The 17,503-nt window shown below is 43.6% G+C and overlaps 1 protein-coding gene across 1 annotated transcript; it reads right to left on the reverse strand.

Annotated features, from left to right (window-relative positions):
- Window positions 1-1,541: 1,541 nt before the first annotated feature.
- spats2 (spermatogenesis associated serine rich 2) lies at window positions 1,542-16,730 on the reverse strand. The gene is made up of 13 exons (XM_080495967.1): window positions 16,594-16,730; window positions 15,635-15,714; window positions 13,932-14,040; window positions 13,431-13,480; window positions 13,023-13,245; window positions 12,660-12,818; window positions 12,312-12,447; window positions 7,811-7,869; window positions 6,500-6,609; window positions 6,309-6,411; window positions 5,418-5,569; window positions 5,067-5,337; window positions 1,542-1,604 (listed from the first exon to the last, which is right to left on the reverse strand). The coding sequence occupies exons 1-12, from the start codon at window positions 16,616-16,618 to the stop codon at window positions 5,068-5,070; spliced, it is 1,476 nt and encodes a 491-aa protein (XP_080352093.1). The 5' UTR covers window positions 16,619-16,730; the 3' UTR covers window positions 1,542-1,604; window position 5,067.
- Window positions 16,731-17,503: the final 773 nt, after the last annotated feature.

A 17,503-nucleotide genomic window follows, 5' to 3' on the forward strand; every position in this document is an offset into this window, starting at 1 on the left:
AGAAGAAAAGGGAAAAAAAATAGCAACATGGATAAAAGTGTTGGAATTCCTCATTATTTAACTCTTGGCGCGTCACAAATCATGTTTTTTAATGTAAGTATGCCCCCTGCTGGATGTCTGACTCATCTTTTCCACTCGTCATTCAGAGTAAAGAGGGAGGGAGTTGGAGTTTGTGCTCTCACACTGATGGATGATATGAAATCACAGCAAAGTCATTGCCAACAAAAGCTCAGACAATTTATTCAGTGCATCTGGAAAGTATTCAGAGTTTCACTTTTTCCACATGTTATGTTGCAAAATGGATTAAATAATTTTTTTTCCCCTCAACACTATACTTCATAATGACGATGTGAAAAAAGTTTTGTGGGGGGGATTTTTGCAATTTTATTGAACAAACACAGAAATCACATGTACATGAGTATTCAGAGCCTTTGTGCAAAACTCCGTTGACTCTTTGGCAGCAATTGCAGCCTCAAGTCTTTTTGAATATGATGCCGCAAGCTTGACACAGCCATCTATCTCAAGCTCCATCAGGTTGGATGGGAAGCGTCGGTGGAACAGCTATTTTCAGATCTCTCCCCAGCTGTTCAATCGGATTTAAGTCTGGGCTCTGGCAGGGCCACTTGAGAATATTTACAGAGTTGTCCCGAAGCGCTCTGGAGCAGGTTTTCATCCAGGACGTCTCTGAACACTGCTACATTCATCTTTTCCTCCACCCCGACTCGTCTCCCTCTTCCGCCGCTGAGAAACAATCCCCACAGCATGATGCCGCCACCAGATTTCCCCAGATTTGTGCCCTGAGAATGTTATCTAAAATTACAGAATTTACACCAGGACGACTCCAATTAAGCTGCAGAATATTCGAGGATCATCAGTGGAAACGGGAAGCACCTGAGCTCAATTGAGCTTCATGGCAAAGGCTGTGATTGTAAATGTGATTTCTTAAATTTATTAGAAATAAAAAAGAAATGAGGATCTCCCAAAAACATTTTTCACGTCATCGCATGGTGTTGTACGTGGAATTGACGGTAAAACAAGGATGCAACATGACAAAATGTTGGAAAAGTGAAACGCTGAATACTGTCCGTACGCACTGAGTTACTGTATAATGCACATCTGAATCAAGCAAGCCGAGTTACCTAGAGAAAAGTGGCTCAGGGAGAACATGCACACTCCAAAGAAAAGATCTCACCAAATACTGTATGGACTCTTAATGAAACAACTTTCAGAATTAAAAAAAGAATGGACACAGAAGTTATGAAATGCAGTCTGTCTGATAAAGGTTCGAGTTTGAGGCAGTGTTCTAAATGCCATCCGTCTGTCTTTGGGACATCGTGTTCAATATGAGAACACTAAGATTGACTTCAGCCCCTGAAGCTGTTCAAGGATCGTCTCCTTCAGTTACACGCGAAGCCATAAAACCCTTTTGACGGCTTTACTTTCAGCTCCGAGGCTGCGTACAAGCAGCAGGGCAGGTATTAAAAAAACCAAGCATACACAGTACATATTGCAAACTGTTTATTTGTAGTAAATGAAAAGTGTGCCATTCAGTGAGGGGGAGAAAAGAGCGGAGTCGGGGACGGTCGATGTCTTTGGTCCATACTCTGGTGGAGGGGGTGATGAGGATGAGTCGGTAGGAGACAAGAAAAGGCACTTGAGTTTACAGTTGTCTCAGAAACTTTGAGAGAAGGAGAACACGAGGTCTAACTAGGATGAATGAACTAGATGTTTTCGCCTCCTTTATGCCTAATATGAATATCACATACAAAATGCCCCACGTGAGCACAAAATTATATAGCTACTTATATGTATGTACAGCAGGGAACCGGGAAAAAAAACAACAACAAAAAACAAAGGAGGGAGGGAAGAAGAAAATGTGAAGCTTAAGTTTCATCCCCTTTGGACATTTTTACAAGCAGAGAAAAAGAAGAGAGAAAAGGCAGCGACTTTAAATGGGACATGATCACGTCTTTGGCGAAAACTTACTAATCCCTACAGTTTGGAATGTAAAAAAAAAAAACAAACGGAAGAAAAGGACTGAAGGGGACGAACCACTCGGGTCTGAATCCTCCAACAGAAGCAACATGCTGCAATAAGAGCAGATTCCTTTAGTTCTTGTTTTTTTTGTCGTTTTCTTTTTAAACTGCAATCAGCACAGAAAAGTTGTAGAGTTTAACACAAATTCAGTCTCTGAAGGATCTGTGATTCCACAAAGCGTTTCCGATGAAACGCCCTGCCAAATATGCTGCGCTTCCTCATCAATGTGTTGGATGTGTGACTCAACTACTGCAAATTTTTTTTTTTTTGTTAAACCTAGTTTTTTTTCCCTTCAGTCAAAACATCAGCAACACGTCAAAGCTGCGAAGAGAAACTAGCAGTACATGCGGCTCGTCCCCCCCCCGCCCCCGGCTGGATTAACTTTCTGTGGCTCTACCATGCAGAACAACAGCGTTTCCTGGGGGAGCCTCTGTTTACCAGCTGCGCCGCGCCCAATTCAGATCGGTGAGTCATGGCGATGCCCCACAGCAGCTCAGACTCGGGTAAACATCTGGAACACGGGGGTGGGGTGGGGCACCGGGTCCGGGTCCCCCCCCAGTGCCGTGCCGCCCTGCACAGTGTTCCACGATCCTCGTATCCAGTCGCTCACGACGGCTTGAAATATATTCTTAATAATTCGACAAGGAAGCCACGGGCATATTTCTCACAATATCCTTTTAGTTAATCAAGCCAGCACATATTTAACCTAAGACTGCAAACACATTTGCACTCTTTTCTCCATAACAACTAACTTATAAAAGAGAAAAGTGTTCCTAAAAAAAAACCTATGATTTAAAAATATGTATTAAAAAAAACAACAACTCCCAAACAAAAACTGAAGAAAGAAAAAAAAAAAAAGTCTTTGAAATGAATTCTCGTTTGTGAAAAATTCGAAGGAAGACGACACATGAAGAAGATGCAGCAATAATGTAACAACCGGATTTTCACTTCAGCCTCGCAGCTCTGTTGTATGTACACAATTACAGAGGGGATGAGAGGAGGAGGAGGAATCACCGCAGGGGGTCCTCGTCCCTCAGCGACAGTCCCACCGCCAGACGACGCGTCAAAGAATCAGCAATGAGGTATTCAACAAACCCGACCACATCAGGAAATTTTGCCTCAACAGCAGCCGTAGAAAACAGATCTGTTTGATCACTTCCATAGATCGATAAAGTCGGTTCATATATATATATAAAAAAAAAAAAAAAGGAAAGAAAAGATCTTGCGCCTCAATCTAATTTCTACAAATCACAGGTCTGCTCTATGCGTAGCGTCTGTTCAGAAAGCTGCAATGATGCCCACGACTCTGGAAAAGGCAAATGTGAAGTCTGTGACTAAAGGCAAAGCACGACATTAATATGCCATTTGTGTGCACATATATATATATATATATATATATATATATATATGTATATATATATATATAATGAGAAAAACACCAACGAGGAGCAACTGCGCGTGAGGAAGAAAAGATCCAGCCGAGTAAATGTTCAGTATGAAACAGCGTGTGCACAACGGAGGACGTGCGTTTTGTCCAGAGCTTTAAACATTAGTCTACAAATAGATAATGAGCCCTCTCGGTTAGAAAATAATGGACAACAAGTCAAGAATGACGCCCCGCCGGTCAGCAGGAGGGAGACGCATCACAGCCTCAGGCAAAAAAAAAAAAAAAGGGGAAACAGTTTCAAATTTTAGGAAATGCACTTATTCTACTTGTTAAGAGGAGCGGTGGTATGAAGGAAGAAAAAAAAAGAAAGAAAAGAAAAAGAGAAGATCAATCACCACCTGTAGTTCTATACTTTATACACTCTACTGCGCAGTTATAGTACGGCCGGTGTTTCTGCAGGATTCGGAGGATCGAGGAGAGCAAGACGACGGGAGGTCTGGGTGTGCCGGCGCTACACAAGGTGAAGCGAAAATACCAAAATGACAGTGAAGGTTATAAGTGCTGCTGCCTTACAGCTACGATGTGAAGCATACGCAGAAGTGGGAAAATATATACCTTATACTTATAAAAGAAGGTAATCGATGGTCTGGAAACAGTGAGATTTCTAGTGACGTGCCGTTAGTGAACTTGTGATTGGTTGTTGGGGGGGGGGGAAGGCAGTGCTGGATGTGGTGATAAATCACGTTACTGGTGCTGCAACACGAGCTGGTTTGACTTTGCAGTGGGAAAACAAAAGTGAAAGGAATCGGTGCAGATGTGGAGACGCTTCATACATTTATACGAGTGAACAAGTGCATTTCCAAATGTTAAAACTTCTTCCTCCAAATGGGGCAACTTCTCGAAATCTAAAGTCCTCGCATCAATAAGTTCCCTCCAGTTTGTAGCAGCCGTACGAAAAGCTTCGGGTTTACAGTTTGATATGTCTCGTTTTCATTTCGCAAAGAATAACGACAGTCTGTAGTGTTTGATTGCACGTCGACTCTTCCCGGGTCAGAAATCCTTGTTTATGCAAGAACAACTTTTTGCTCTTTCACAATGGTTTTTTTTTTTACCGTGAAGGCAATGAAATGGTTCTGGAGACAAGGAAATTTAAAAACAAAAAAAAACCATTTAAACCATCTCAAGTTTAAATCAAGAATCCAGAAGAAAGTTGCGGCAAAAAAACAAAAAAAAAAAAACAGAAAATGGTACTAAAAGTTGAACTTGATTTAGTGCACAAATTGTTGCAGCTCACGCTGCAAAAAGTAACTGCGAAGCAGTGAGAGCTCTCACTGGGTGGAAACGGAGATAAAAGGTTGATCGAAGCTGTTAACCAGGGAGGGAAAAAAAAAAGGAGAGAAGAACGATTGCAGAAAACAGTGAGTGCTTTTCAAGTTTGAAGGATGAATGGACTGATGTCGAGAGGCGGCACTACGACTCAACTGATCTGAATATGTAAACTTGTATTCTATTCTTCATTGAAAGGAGTTAGTGGGGGGTGGGTGGAGGGATGGGAGGAGAGGGAGGAGGGGTGGGGAGGTGGGGGTGGGGGGGGGTGCGGGGGTTAGTTGGATGGGTTTTGATTGAGCAGACGGTTTCTAACGTCAAGGGCAGTGCGTCCGCGGAGGCCTCTGGGGCAGCCCGTTGTGAGTGGGCCGGTCTTGGTGGTGGGAGGAGGAATTCGAGGGGCCTCTGGAGCTGTTGGAGTGGTGAGACGCCGAGCCGCCGCCGCCGCCGCCACCACCACCGCCGTCACCCTGGTGGCGGTGGTTCGTGCGGCCGGCGTTCCTGTCGTGGTAGGAGCCGCCGTTGTACCGCTGCCCGCCCGAGTGGTAACCCTGACCCTGGAAGGTGCGCCGGTTCCCCTGGAAAATCTGGCGGCGGAGAGAGCGGAGAGTCGGCCACTGGGAGCAAAAGAAACCCGACGGAGCGTCTGACCCGCTCGCCAGCTCACCTGTTTGTTGGGAGGAGGGCGGTGTTCACTGGGCGGGGGCTGCACCTGGGCGGGGGGAGGAGGAGGCGTGTCCTGAAGGCTCGGGCTGGCGACGGAGGACGACGTGGAGCTGCAGCGGGACCGGTTCGAGTAGCCGGTACGTGGATGGTAAACTGGAGAAGAAGCAACGGGCCAAAGTCACACACACAGACAAGAGCTCCGCCCACCTAAACAACCACATCACATCCCAACATGGCCGGCCTGACGAACGCCACAGTGAATATGACGCATGCATGGAATGGGTAGAATAATTCAACTTTAAAGTTGTATTTTCTTCACAGAATTTCTAAGATATAAACGATGTAAAATATCATCAAATTCATTCTCAATTATCTGATAAAGTGTGGTATAAAGAGTTAAAATATTTTTGAGATTGTCTTTAGGATAGAAGACAAGTAAATAAACGTTGGAAACATATTTTGATGTATACACTCTACGCTGCCTTCAAGCCATATTATAATCTGTCATCAACTTCGGTTATCCCCTTAATATAACTGCACACAATGTCAGACATGCAAAAGAATACTTGATAGAATTGTAGAAATGTTTTGTTTTTACAACTATTTTGTTGAACAGAACTTTTTTTTTTTTTTTTTTTTTTTAAACTGAAAACTACAAAACCAGACTTCTTCCAGACACATGATGTGTAACTGATGGATCTGCAGCTTTAGAAACCACAGTCAGTCTGAAAACAATCAATCAAAGACAAAAACGGCCACATTCACTCTGCCCATGATTAGTTTGTTCCCCCACTGTGGGCGACATTACAAATGGAAGCAGTGCTTTATTTGTTTTTTTTAAAGATCATTAAAATTATGCTTTTCTTTTGAGATAAGCAAAAAGAGGAGGTACCTGATCCGAACCCTGAAATGCTCGTCTTCAAAGGCTCCAGATCAAACGTGAATCTCACAGCTTTTCCAAGGTCTTCGTCGTATTTACGTTCGCTTACAAAGTGCTGCGGGAAAAAAAAAAAGGGGAGAAAGACAACCGAATTCAAAGGCGCGTTTTTGACCGGCAGACGGGCGAAGGCGAACGGCGGATACCTTGATGTCTGCACGCAGTTCAGTCAGCTGCTCCTCCGACATGGACGCCGACTGGTCCGTCAGCCGCCTCAGCTCCTCCGCCTTCTTCTGCCGGGCGTCCAGGATCACCACTGAAACATCCGACGGGGTTGCAGTGAGCAAGACCAACGCGGCGCACGCAGTAAAGATGCCGTAGCTGAACTTCACGTCCACTATCGGCAGACAAAAACTAACCCCCCCCCCCCCCCCCCCCCCCCTTCCCTTTAAATGAGCCCTCATTAGTCCTGACTGCAAGAAACAACGGCTCAGTGTGATTCACCATTTTAATGGAGTTGTCAGAATAAGACAACCGAGCGGGAAAAGATGGAGAAACAAAGGGTCTGAAACACAGATTCCCTCGATAACGAACTGTAAGGAACGGAGTTTAACAACCACATTCTCTGCAATAATTTGTTCTCTCTGAAAAGTCTGCATGCGTATTCTTTTCAAGGTACGACGGTTTTCTCCGTCGAAAAAAATCAAACTTAAAAATTCACCTGCACAGATTATTTATTTATTAAAAAACATCTGCCTGTAAAGTCTAGTGATTTGGAGGCTTCTGCCCGTTTCTTAAGACTCTATTCCGACATTTTAAAATGCACGGAGTTTCCTCACATTAAAAGGTACTTTCAGTGCTCTGCAGCCCAGTCGGACTAAAATAGTCAAGATCCAGATAATAAGAAAACGACACGATGAATTGAGAGTTGAAACTCTTGATCAGGCGTTTGCTCACTTCAGGTAAACAAGCGATTCAGACGTCGGCTGCTGCAGATACGACGCAGAAAAGAGGCGAGTGGTGGGGTCGGATTCTGGGGGGGGGACGTTGGCTTTTGTAACGTGGAAGAAGCGCTAGAGTTCCTTTTGCTTTTCCTCTCAATTCACCACACACTCCACACAAAGGCAGCATTGAGTCTCCCTCGACACCTGACACTATTCACTTTTTCCAGGCCTGGATCACACGACACTCCACGGCGAGAGGACGGAGCGGCAGAGAATGGCCTACTTGTACAAATATGTCGTCCTGCTCCGTCATGTTACACACACACACACACACACACAGGGTGGTATGTTGCAGGTATATCTAAACCCCAGGGGCACCCAGTGCGTTTTTTGGGAGAAACTGGGACTTGCTGTACGACAACAATCTCTTTGGCAAACCTCCGGAAGTCATTTGGGTCAGACTGTGCAGGCCCGTTGTGTCAGGTGATCATATTATGGGAAGAAAAAAAAGGCTTCTGGGTGGCGAGTGACCGGCAGCGCTCAGTGGTACGCTCTGGAAAACACGGGACTTACTGGATTCGGCTTTCACTTTGTCCATCTCTGACAGGAGAGTCACTTCCCGGTCCATTAAACTATTAAAAAAGAAAAAAAGAAAGAAGAAACAAGTCAATTTTACTGCGTCTGCTCCGAGGTTGCTGCACAGTTTGTGTCGACAGTGAATGGCAATGCAAAATAAGTGGGAGTTGTTATTGATGCAAAAAAAAAAAAAAATTATTTGTATAAACTAAACACAAAAAACATGTATAAGAGAGCTTAGAGATTTGTGCAGTTGTAAAGTCAATGAAGACACGTCGATAAAACACGGAGAAAAGCACTGAATCGTAAGTGAAGCATTGGGGAAAAACAATCTAAACAGAAAAATCTGAAGTATCTGGAGACGAACGACCAGTTTATCAAGGTTTTTTGGGGGGGCAGGATTTCATGAATGGCCTTGTGACCACATCAGAGTCATTCATAAGTTAAAACGCCTACAAAAGACATTATGGAGAATTAAAGTTAATTATAGATATTAACGCCATCTCATAATTATTCTCTTCTCCACCCAAAATGTCCAATTAAGCCAAATGAGAGTTTAAGTTTGGAAAGTGAAAAGAAAGAAGAGTCATGCTTTTTACCGTTTTAAGGCTCAATTGTGTTTATATATTTATGGGAAATACACAAACTCTCTAATCCGTCACACTTATTGCTGAATACACACAAAGGTTCACAGAGGGTCACAAAGCCTTGTTAATTTTTTAGAGGTTGAACATTAGTCACTTTTTTTTTTTTTGTCTTTAAAATAGACGAGTCTGCATTTAATTCATTTATGTCAAAAAACTATCAAGTTTCAACATTTAACTTCAAATGTGAAAGCAGCGGGAGAAATAATGGAGCGTCAGGAAAGATGAATCAGTCAAAAAAACAAACAAAAAACAAACGACTGTTAACACAGAATATGCCTTCATAGTAACAATGGAAAATATTGGATCTGCATTAATCTTTTGTGGTGAAAAAAAATGGAACTCATGTTTACAGAATATATTATACATTTCACATATAGTGTGTTCGGAGGTTCCTTGACCTTGTTGTAATTGTTCAGGGTGTGATGGGGCGTCGTCTGGGTTCACAATAGTAAAAATGTGAGTCAAGAAAAAGGTTAGTAATCTCTGGCCGAGATGAAAATTTAAAAAAAATCTACACAATGGAACGAACAGCTTTTTCCTCACAATCAAATCCAACGAGTAAAACTACCCTAGAATTTGGATTTATAGCCTGTTTTTTTTTTCTTTTCTTTTTTAAAATCAAATGTAATGTAAAACATTTACATGACAACTATAAAAATCAAAAAACGTATCTCAAAATATCACAATTCAAAACCCTCTGGTGCAACTCAATATCAATGTAGAACAATGCACCATTTCAATAAGTTTCAATGACACTGAATGCATTAGTGTTTCTAGTTGTAGGAGTAAAAAACTGCCGCCCAGCAGCTGTTCTGGTGCACATTATCCAGATGTGGCTCAAACCAAACACAGGAAGTGACGGGCTTCAGTATCCTCACAGTCTGTAGGTTGCGATGAAGTGGCGACCCTCCAATAGGACCCTTACACAGCTGGACCAGCAGCCTGGAACCTCCAGGTTTTTTTTTTGTGTGTGTGAATGACTAGGAACTGAATTACGATCCCAACCTATCAATCAAGTTTAACAAGGTCATTTCTTAATTTTATGCGACTAAATGTTTGTGAATAGGAAATATCACATTTTAACTATTGTAGATCATAAGAAATCTTCTTTAAAAGGACAGCGAGAACAATTCTTCAAACAAATTAAATGAAACTGCTAAAATACAGTTGTGGGACACGTTCAAATGAGAAAAAAAAAAAGTGGCGATGCAGTGGAAAAAGAATATAGACGTATATTTTGACTAAAACACTCGTGGCCTCCTTCGCTCCAGGAGGTTTTCCAGCATTAAGTTTGTCGTCTTTGGTTTTGGCATTTCGTCTTCATCAACGTGGTTGTTGACAGAAAAGCTCCAGTGAGCCAACACGGGTTATCCTTGACAAGCTGAGCACACATCTTCATTAATCTTGTATGATAAGTTCATTTGTTGTGAAGCAGCCAAACTGCGACTTTCTCTACTCGGCTGTCTCCACCGAGTCACACTTCTCAAATTTTTTTGTCTTTTTTAATATACTTCTCAGACAAACCACGTTCTTAGAAATCAAGTAACAATTCCGATTTTTTTATTTTATCTTGTCATCGACTTGAGTTGGGCGACTTCCAGCTGGCTGCTCGAACTAATTAACGCCACTAAATAATTCAGTGTTGTTTTACGATTCTTCTTGTTGAGACTTTCACATCGGACTGTTGCTTTTTCAAAAAGCAACAGTCCAGAGGAAGAAATATAAATCCGGGGAGTGACGGACCCGACTTCCTCTGTGAAGCTGTGTGTTTGGGAGGCGTTGGGTTTGAGCCAGTGTTGGAAACGCGATCGTCTCTCGGCCGCGAGTCGCTCTGTGGGGGTTTGGGAGGAAACGCTTCTGCCTTCAGACGAGGCCAGATGACGCGGAGTGAGAGCCGTGGATCTGTGTCACTCTTACTGGACTGGGCCAAGCTGGGAAAGGAGTTTTTATTTATTTATTTTTATTCAGACTGTGTCCGTGAGTGATCATTTTTACTTTGGAGGTTTATATTGGAGATTTCCTAACGAGGCGACTGCCCGTCACTCACTCGCTCGCTCAGGCCAGAACTGAATTGAACCTGGACTTTCTCTGACAAATCCTTGTAGCATCTGTAAAGTCTGCAACATTTACAAGCTTCTTTGATCAACGCGGCAGAAAATAAAATGTATATTAATGACTTTATCAAGCAAATTTGAACCAATTGTGGCATTTCCGGCTAAAAAAACCCAGAGAATTTGCATCGACTTACTATGGTGACCTATGCAAGAAAAAGCAGCCCCAACATTTGAATATTAATTGTGACGTTTTATTATTTAAATTTGTTAAAATCATTTATTGGCGCATCTACTTTCTAAGCTATTTGTCCCACGTAACCAGAGGCTCAATAACTCCGAGCAGAGGGTCAACATGGACACGGGTCAACGTCTTATTACGCAAAGCTGTTTCACAAGGAAGAACAAAGGTGGATATAATCGAACTTTGACTCTGATGATGCGGCAACATCGTCTTCACTGCTTTGGTAAAGAAGCGACACAAACTTCAACCAAGAAGTTTGCAAAAAGAGCGAAGGAGGAGTGAGACCCTAAGTCATGTGAATGTTGGAGCTTCTTGAAAGAAACTGTTGGTATCAACAAATACAAGAAGCAGTTAAGAAGCTGAGACGAAGTCCTGATGGAAATAAAAATGGATGATGCTGCTGTCGTGGTCAACATTGACCCAGAGCTAGAAATCTCTGGTTCCAGTTGGAAAGGAGCTTGGGGGACCATCAGTGACGTTTGCATGGTTTTCCTGGGCATTCATGTTTTGTTTTTGGGTTTCCCCCCCCCCCCCCCAGTCTCCCTGCACGGTGCAGGAGCATGTGGAGGACAAGAAGTGATTTTGTGATCATTTCACTTTTGTTTGTTCTGTGATGAACTGAGACCTTCGCCCTTAATCAGAGATCGATAGATGCATGGATGGAAATACGGGTGCGACGATGCAAATACGTCACGCCGACTGTAGATATAAGGTAATCTTCATGCTTCTGGCAGCCTGGCATCGGTCACGTTTCTGTAAGGCCCGAGCTCGTTCGGGATTAATAAAGCACTCCTCATCTTATAAGCGGGAGTCTAGTGGTATAACCCTGTATATTCGAGCAGGCTCAGCGGTTCCCTTGACATTGTGTTTATCAGCACAATACTACAATTTGATGACGCCACAACAGTGAAGAAAACAAAATTCCTCTTCAAGGAACCAGATATCTTTACCCATCTCATGATGGTCTGTTTACACACAGAGATTAAAAACATGTTCCTATCAGATGAGGGAATTGATCCCTGTAGTGAATACGAGTTTTATTCTGACTTCTTGTATGCTGCTGCTTTAGAGTGACGACTGTTTTTAAACAATAACGCTGTATGGAAAACATTTATGTTGTATGTCAAAACATACGCCTGAAAAGTATATTAAAGTAATATCCTCCTCCGCAAAGATATATATATATATTTTTTAACACAATATAAATAAAACTGCCAGTAGAGATGCTCATGCTCCCATGTCATTAAAACATTACAGTAAAGGAGCGACGGGCTTATATCATATATAGTGTCCTTGTAGTTGATCCACCCTTCCTGTTCCCGAAGCAAACATCAATATATTTCAAATTCTTGCGTGAGAACCAAGCCTGTTTATTTCTGTTGCTGACTTCTCTGATTAAAATGCAGTTTTAGTTCGAGTCCTTTCAAGTCGTTTCTTTGAAAGTGGAATAAAAATAGGACACCTTGAGGACTAATACAAGCAGGAAATTGTTTCAAGCATGCCCCATCAGGTGCTACGTGACAATATATATATATATATATATAAATCGTACAAACCAGCTCTGGAGCTCAGCGAACGTCTGCTTCATCCTCTTGATGGAGGAGTCCATCTCCTCTTTGACCACCATCCTGTAGCGGGTCAGTGAGGCGGTGCATCTCTGCAGGTCCTTGACTGAGCGGTCAATGTTGGAAGCTGAGGACGAGACATTGAAGGGGCCGTGAGTACCGCCGAGTGTTTTTCCTGTAGTGCCGAGATTGCATAACCAGATGACATGTGATGAAGTGAACACTGAAGACGGGGGAAAAAAAAAAACACCACCACTTGTCTCATCTCGGCCTGTGCGTCACTATTTGGTTTCTTTCTGTGGACTACAAATGGGGAACGATGAACGAAAGGTGACTCGCCTATCTTTTTTGCTCCTGATGATCCTTGCTCATCAGCGGGGGGGTTGGAGTTGAAGCCTTGCCGGTGCCGAGGCTTGTTGCCGCGGGGAGCTTGGTGATTCCTGCCCGTCTGCTGCAAGGCGGGACTTGGAGCGCTGCCTTGACTTTCCGCTTCTGCTCCTGTGAGAGAATTAATACATGTTAATCAAACGGACACAAAAATGCATTTCATATAGAAAAGTTCAGAATCCGATTTAAAAAAACAAAAATTCATAATATGATCCAAATGAAGATCCCACAGTTCCACTCAACATCACATAATGTTGATAACTCGTTTCCTGCTTGTCGCCCATCACATCTGGGCCACAGTGCTCCTCCACTCACCGGTGTTTTCGGACGCGGCGTGTTCAGAGTCCAGCTCGGCTGCATCCAGCGAGGCAGAGTCCAACTGTTCGCTGAGCGAGTCGAGGGACTCTCCGTCCATCACCGACCCGTTGGCGTGGAAGCCGTTCACCTCGTCCTTGCCCCCCACCGGCGACGCGGCCTCGGGCGGAGCGGGCTCCGCCGAGGCCTCCGGCTGAGGCTTGGGCTTCTTTTTCTTCTTCGGCTGAAAGACAAGAGGCATCAGAGTCATCTGGAGCTGCACATTGACCGGGGGGGTGGGGGGGGGGTTTAATGCAACACAAAAGAAGTACAACGTGTAGTTTCATTAACGTCTCAAACTAAAACCTAGACCACTTTTATCCAGAGAACGAAGGGGCACGTGTCAGACGTGGGCATCGAGCTGCTCACCTTCTTTTTTCCGGTCACATTCCACTCTTTGAGGATCTCGGCTGCACTGCCTGAAACGAGAGAGGCCCGGTGATGACGGAGGCGCTCGACAGATTTTGAAAAGCTCACAATGCAGTTTCGAAATCTGAACGCCCTAAGGCGTTGTTTAGACGGCGCTGAAGAACAAAGTCGCGGGACAACCCCTCTTTTCTATAATTACACCTGAAAAAATGGTAGGCACGCAAAGTGACGCGCAACCCCTGCATGCCAGGCAGGACCTACGTAATGACAAAGCTGTTGAAGGTTGAGGACAATAAAAAACTAAAAGATGTGCGAGGCTTGCCCAGGCAGGTCAAATGCACTGGAGCGATAAGGCCGCGCTTGACATGCAGAAATAACAGCATTTGTGGAGGAGTTTGAAACAAGAGTTTAAAATCTGGTTCATGTTGAATTTGCTGCTCACAATATATATTATATCAAGATATTTACTTTTTTTTTTTTTTTAAATATAGCACTAAATACCTTCCAGGAAGGCCTGGACGGCCTTGTCGACACAGTTCTCGAAATGCTGCAACACCAAAACAATCTCATTGTTGCTTTTGTTGGGGACGACGGCTCTGACGGCGCTGATCTGTGGAGGGGAAAGACAAACCACAAATCACACAATATTGACAGGGGATTAATATTTAATGGAGATCGTTTCCACCTTTCAAAAACATTGGTAGCGGATGAGTAAGACTGTGCAAATCAAACAAACGCTGCTTCCCTTCCTTTAACCCTTTAAGTCCTGAGGCGGCATGCGAGTGCATCTGTCCAAGAACCGGGGGGGGGCGACGCTCTGTCGAGTTTGTGTTTTATCAGTCGCACGTCTCTCAGGGATCCTCCTTTTGCACACGGATGCTTTTAATGCCATTTTCTTTAATGTCCAGTTGGACTTTTATCTACATGCAAACTGTGTCACTGGTTGTGGTATTTGTCAGACTTACTTATCGCAGGGAGTTCAGCTAAAAGAGCAGTTTTTACACAGTTAAACACATGGACGTACATTTAATTATCTACTACTCATCTCAGACATCCTCTTGATGTTTCTTTGATGAGACATTATAATGAGCCAAGATGTAATTGTTCTCCAACACCACACCATTAGGAGTCAGTTGAGGTGGAGAACTGGCAGAGCGAGCATGCAATAAACAGGTATTGAAAGAAGGCAAGAAAACTTCTGCATGATAAAGACATTACTGCGATGACGGAGCTGCTGCACCACAGGGCCGACAGCTGGAATGAGGTTAGACTCCCGACAGCGGTGAGTTGCATTATTTCAGCTTCGTGTGGACGCGACTGTTCCTCTCTAAACGGAGCGTTTTGAAGAAGGAATTGGACATGAACTGGTTTTAATGATAAGATATTCTACAGCACATCACCGCATGCTGGGAATAATATACTGCATTACACATAATGTTACTGCAAACACACTGCAATTCTGATGCCTTTCAAGCTCTGTTTTTTTAAATGCAGCACAGACAACCAAACTCTGTTCAAACATTCGCCGTGTGTGCGAACGCTCCCATTTCAATCCCGATGTTCAAAACCACCTGAAAAGCGCGTAGCCCTACAGTGTTATAGCATTCAATTTTTGTTCACATGGATGTTAAAAAAGGTCATTCTGAGCACAAAGCACGCTGAACAATCGTGTGATTTAAATCAGAGAGACAACGCCGCTTGAGACGGAGATACCGCCACCTCGTTTGGCGTTGAGATGCCAGCGTTCCTGCACAGAGACCACGCCAATGCAGGATGTGCATCAGTTTATTTGACAAGCACCAAACCTGACAAACGCGAGTGCACCCTCACTCTAATCAAACCCGGCAAGTGCCGACACACCCTAAAACTATGCTGAAAATGCACCTGGATGTCAGGGAATGCAAACATTGCTCCAGGTCCTAATGGGTTCCAGCAATCTGCCAAAACTAAAACTCACATAACCCTCCAAGTCATTATGTTTTCTTTCTGCTTGAACAGCTATGTGGTAAGTAGGTAATGACGCTGCATATGTCAAGTGTTTGAGGAAATTGTGTTATGTTGCGATCGCTCTAATTGCTTCTCATTAGGGGGAAAAAAAAAAAGTGTGCAAGTCAACTTGAACGGTAAGCAAATTAAGGGATTTTTCATTCTCTGCAAACTCACTCTCTGCGCCGTTCGTGTTCAGTGTGAAAACGTCTTCTTACCTTCTCCTTCATCCTCTCGGCCGTCCCTCCCTGGGACATGACCATTTTGGAGCGAGTGTCAAACACAACGCCGGACGTATCTGAACGACAGCAGAGACAGAAAATCCACTTCAGGCTTTAAATGGCATTTGCAAGTCACGGTTGGACATTATTTGCAAAACAAAACATCACTGAGATTTCCTGGATCCCCTCCCCTCAAAAAAAAAAAAAAAAAAAATATATATATATATATATATATCATCCTTATTTGTTTTGTTTATGAAACTCAATCTGGGAAAAATGAGCGGAGGGAGAAAATAAAACAAAAGCCAAGCAAGACTACATGAAAAGCAGCTTTGTGCACGAGTGCACACGATGTGCAAATGGAGATGCCAGCTTCAGCGAACTGTGGAGGAGGACGGATGTGTTATTTAGACATTTGAGCACAAATGCAAGCAGTGGGGAAAAAAAAGAAAAAGAAAAAAGAAGCAAAACCTCATCACATCTGTGCCTCGAATGTCCGCAATCTGCAACCGATTTAAAACGACCAACAAACCAGCAATGGCCTGCAGAGAGATCTCCTCAAAAGAGGAACTCTTCTTATCAGGGGCAGAGCAAAACTCAGTCAGGAAACAGCAGAGTCAGCATTAAAAAGGGAAAAAGAAACTTAAAAAAAAAAAAAAAAGAGGCTGAGGGCATTTCTTGTTGAAATGATAAACAAAAACGGATAAGAGTAAAGTCCAAAGGTAATCGATGACTATTTAAAGACAAGGAAGGGAAAGACGAGAAAAACCGCTGAGGCTAGTAAAAAGTTGTTTTTTTTCTCCTTCTTCTCTTGTGCATGAAAGTAGGTTAATGTCACCGTGAACACTCACTGGTGACGAGTTGGGAGGATACTCGCGCATTTGTCAGTTAAATAATCTCCAACCACAAACGACCTGTAATCGGAGCACATCCATAAAGACGGAGACGATATTTACCCCTTTGGCTGTTTTTCTTTGCCATGTTGTCACGCAGACGTGTGCAAAGATGCCGCCTGCTGAGCGCTTCCTCTGTCCTGTACGGCGACACACTCCTGTCAGCACACTCCAGCTGGGATTGAGCCCAAGGCCCGGAGCGAGGCGATGTTCAGTTTTAGTTGTGGGACAAGGTGTCGACGAGGCTCACGGCTGGCAGAAGGGTCGGAAGAACACAGTTCAGATCCAGACCTCCAGCACGCAGGCAAAGATTCAGGCTTCCCCCCCCCGCCTTTCCCCTCCCCACACACACACACAGAGGCAATCCAAACCTGCAAGGAGACACAGAAACTTTTGTTAGGAAATGCAGTGAGTGAAACTCAAGTCTTACAAGCACAACTATGCACGCAAACCAAACTTCCATTTCTGTAACATCTGTGAACAAAGAGTGGATACAAAATCAAACGAAATGCATCCCCCTCCCCCCCCGGTTATAAAAATGTGAATGAAAAACAGATTTCAGTGAATTATCATTCTGTCTGGCGCGGGGACTGTCAAAATGTGCAGTTCATGTTGTCTTTGGCAGAGCCGGCTTTTAGTTTGGAGGAAGAAGTTAGCGTGGCCACGGGGCGACATCTTCAAGAGAGCAATTCCTCTTTCTCGGCGCGCCGCGCAGAAGTGGCGGGCGAAAAACGATACGTGGGAAGCGCTGAACGGTCGCCCATTCTGCACGGTCCGATGGCCGCAAACACGCAAATAAAATGTCACATGCAAGATTAAAAAAAAAACTGATTTCTTTTCTTCAGATTGTTACTTGCTGGCGTCAGCTACAAGTTGTTGACCCTTGAACATGTTAACTTATTTTAGTTGCTGGATATAAAATTAAATTAAATAAAATGACAAGCTGCATGAGAGGAAGTTCAGGAGACCACAC

Source organism: Blennius ocellaris (genome assembly GCF_963422515.1).
Source record: "Blennius ocellaris genome assembly, chromosome: 5".
NCBI lineage: Eukaryota > Metazoa > Chordata > Actinopteri > Blenniiformes > Blenniidae > Blennius > Blennius ocellaris.

Coding starts and splice junctions, on each gene's coding strand:
- spats2 (XM_080495967.1), bottom strand. CDS start 16,618: ATGGCAAAGAAAAACAGCCAAAGGG. Junction 6,412..6,499: donor AACTGCGTGCAGACATCAAG/GTATCCGCCGTT, acceptor TTTTTCCCGCAG/CACTTTGTAAGCGAACGTAA. Junction 5,570..6,308: donor CATTTCAGGGTTCGGATCAG/GTACCTCCTCTT, acceptor CTTCTTCTCCAG/TTTACCATCCACGTACCGGC.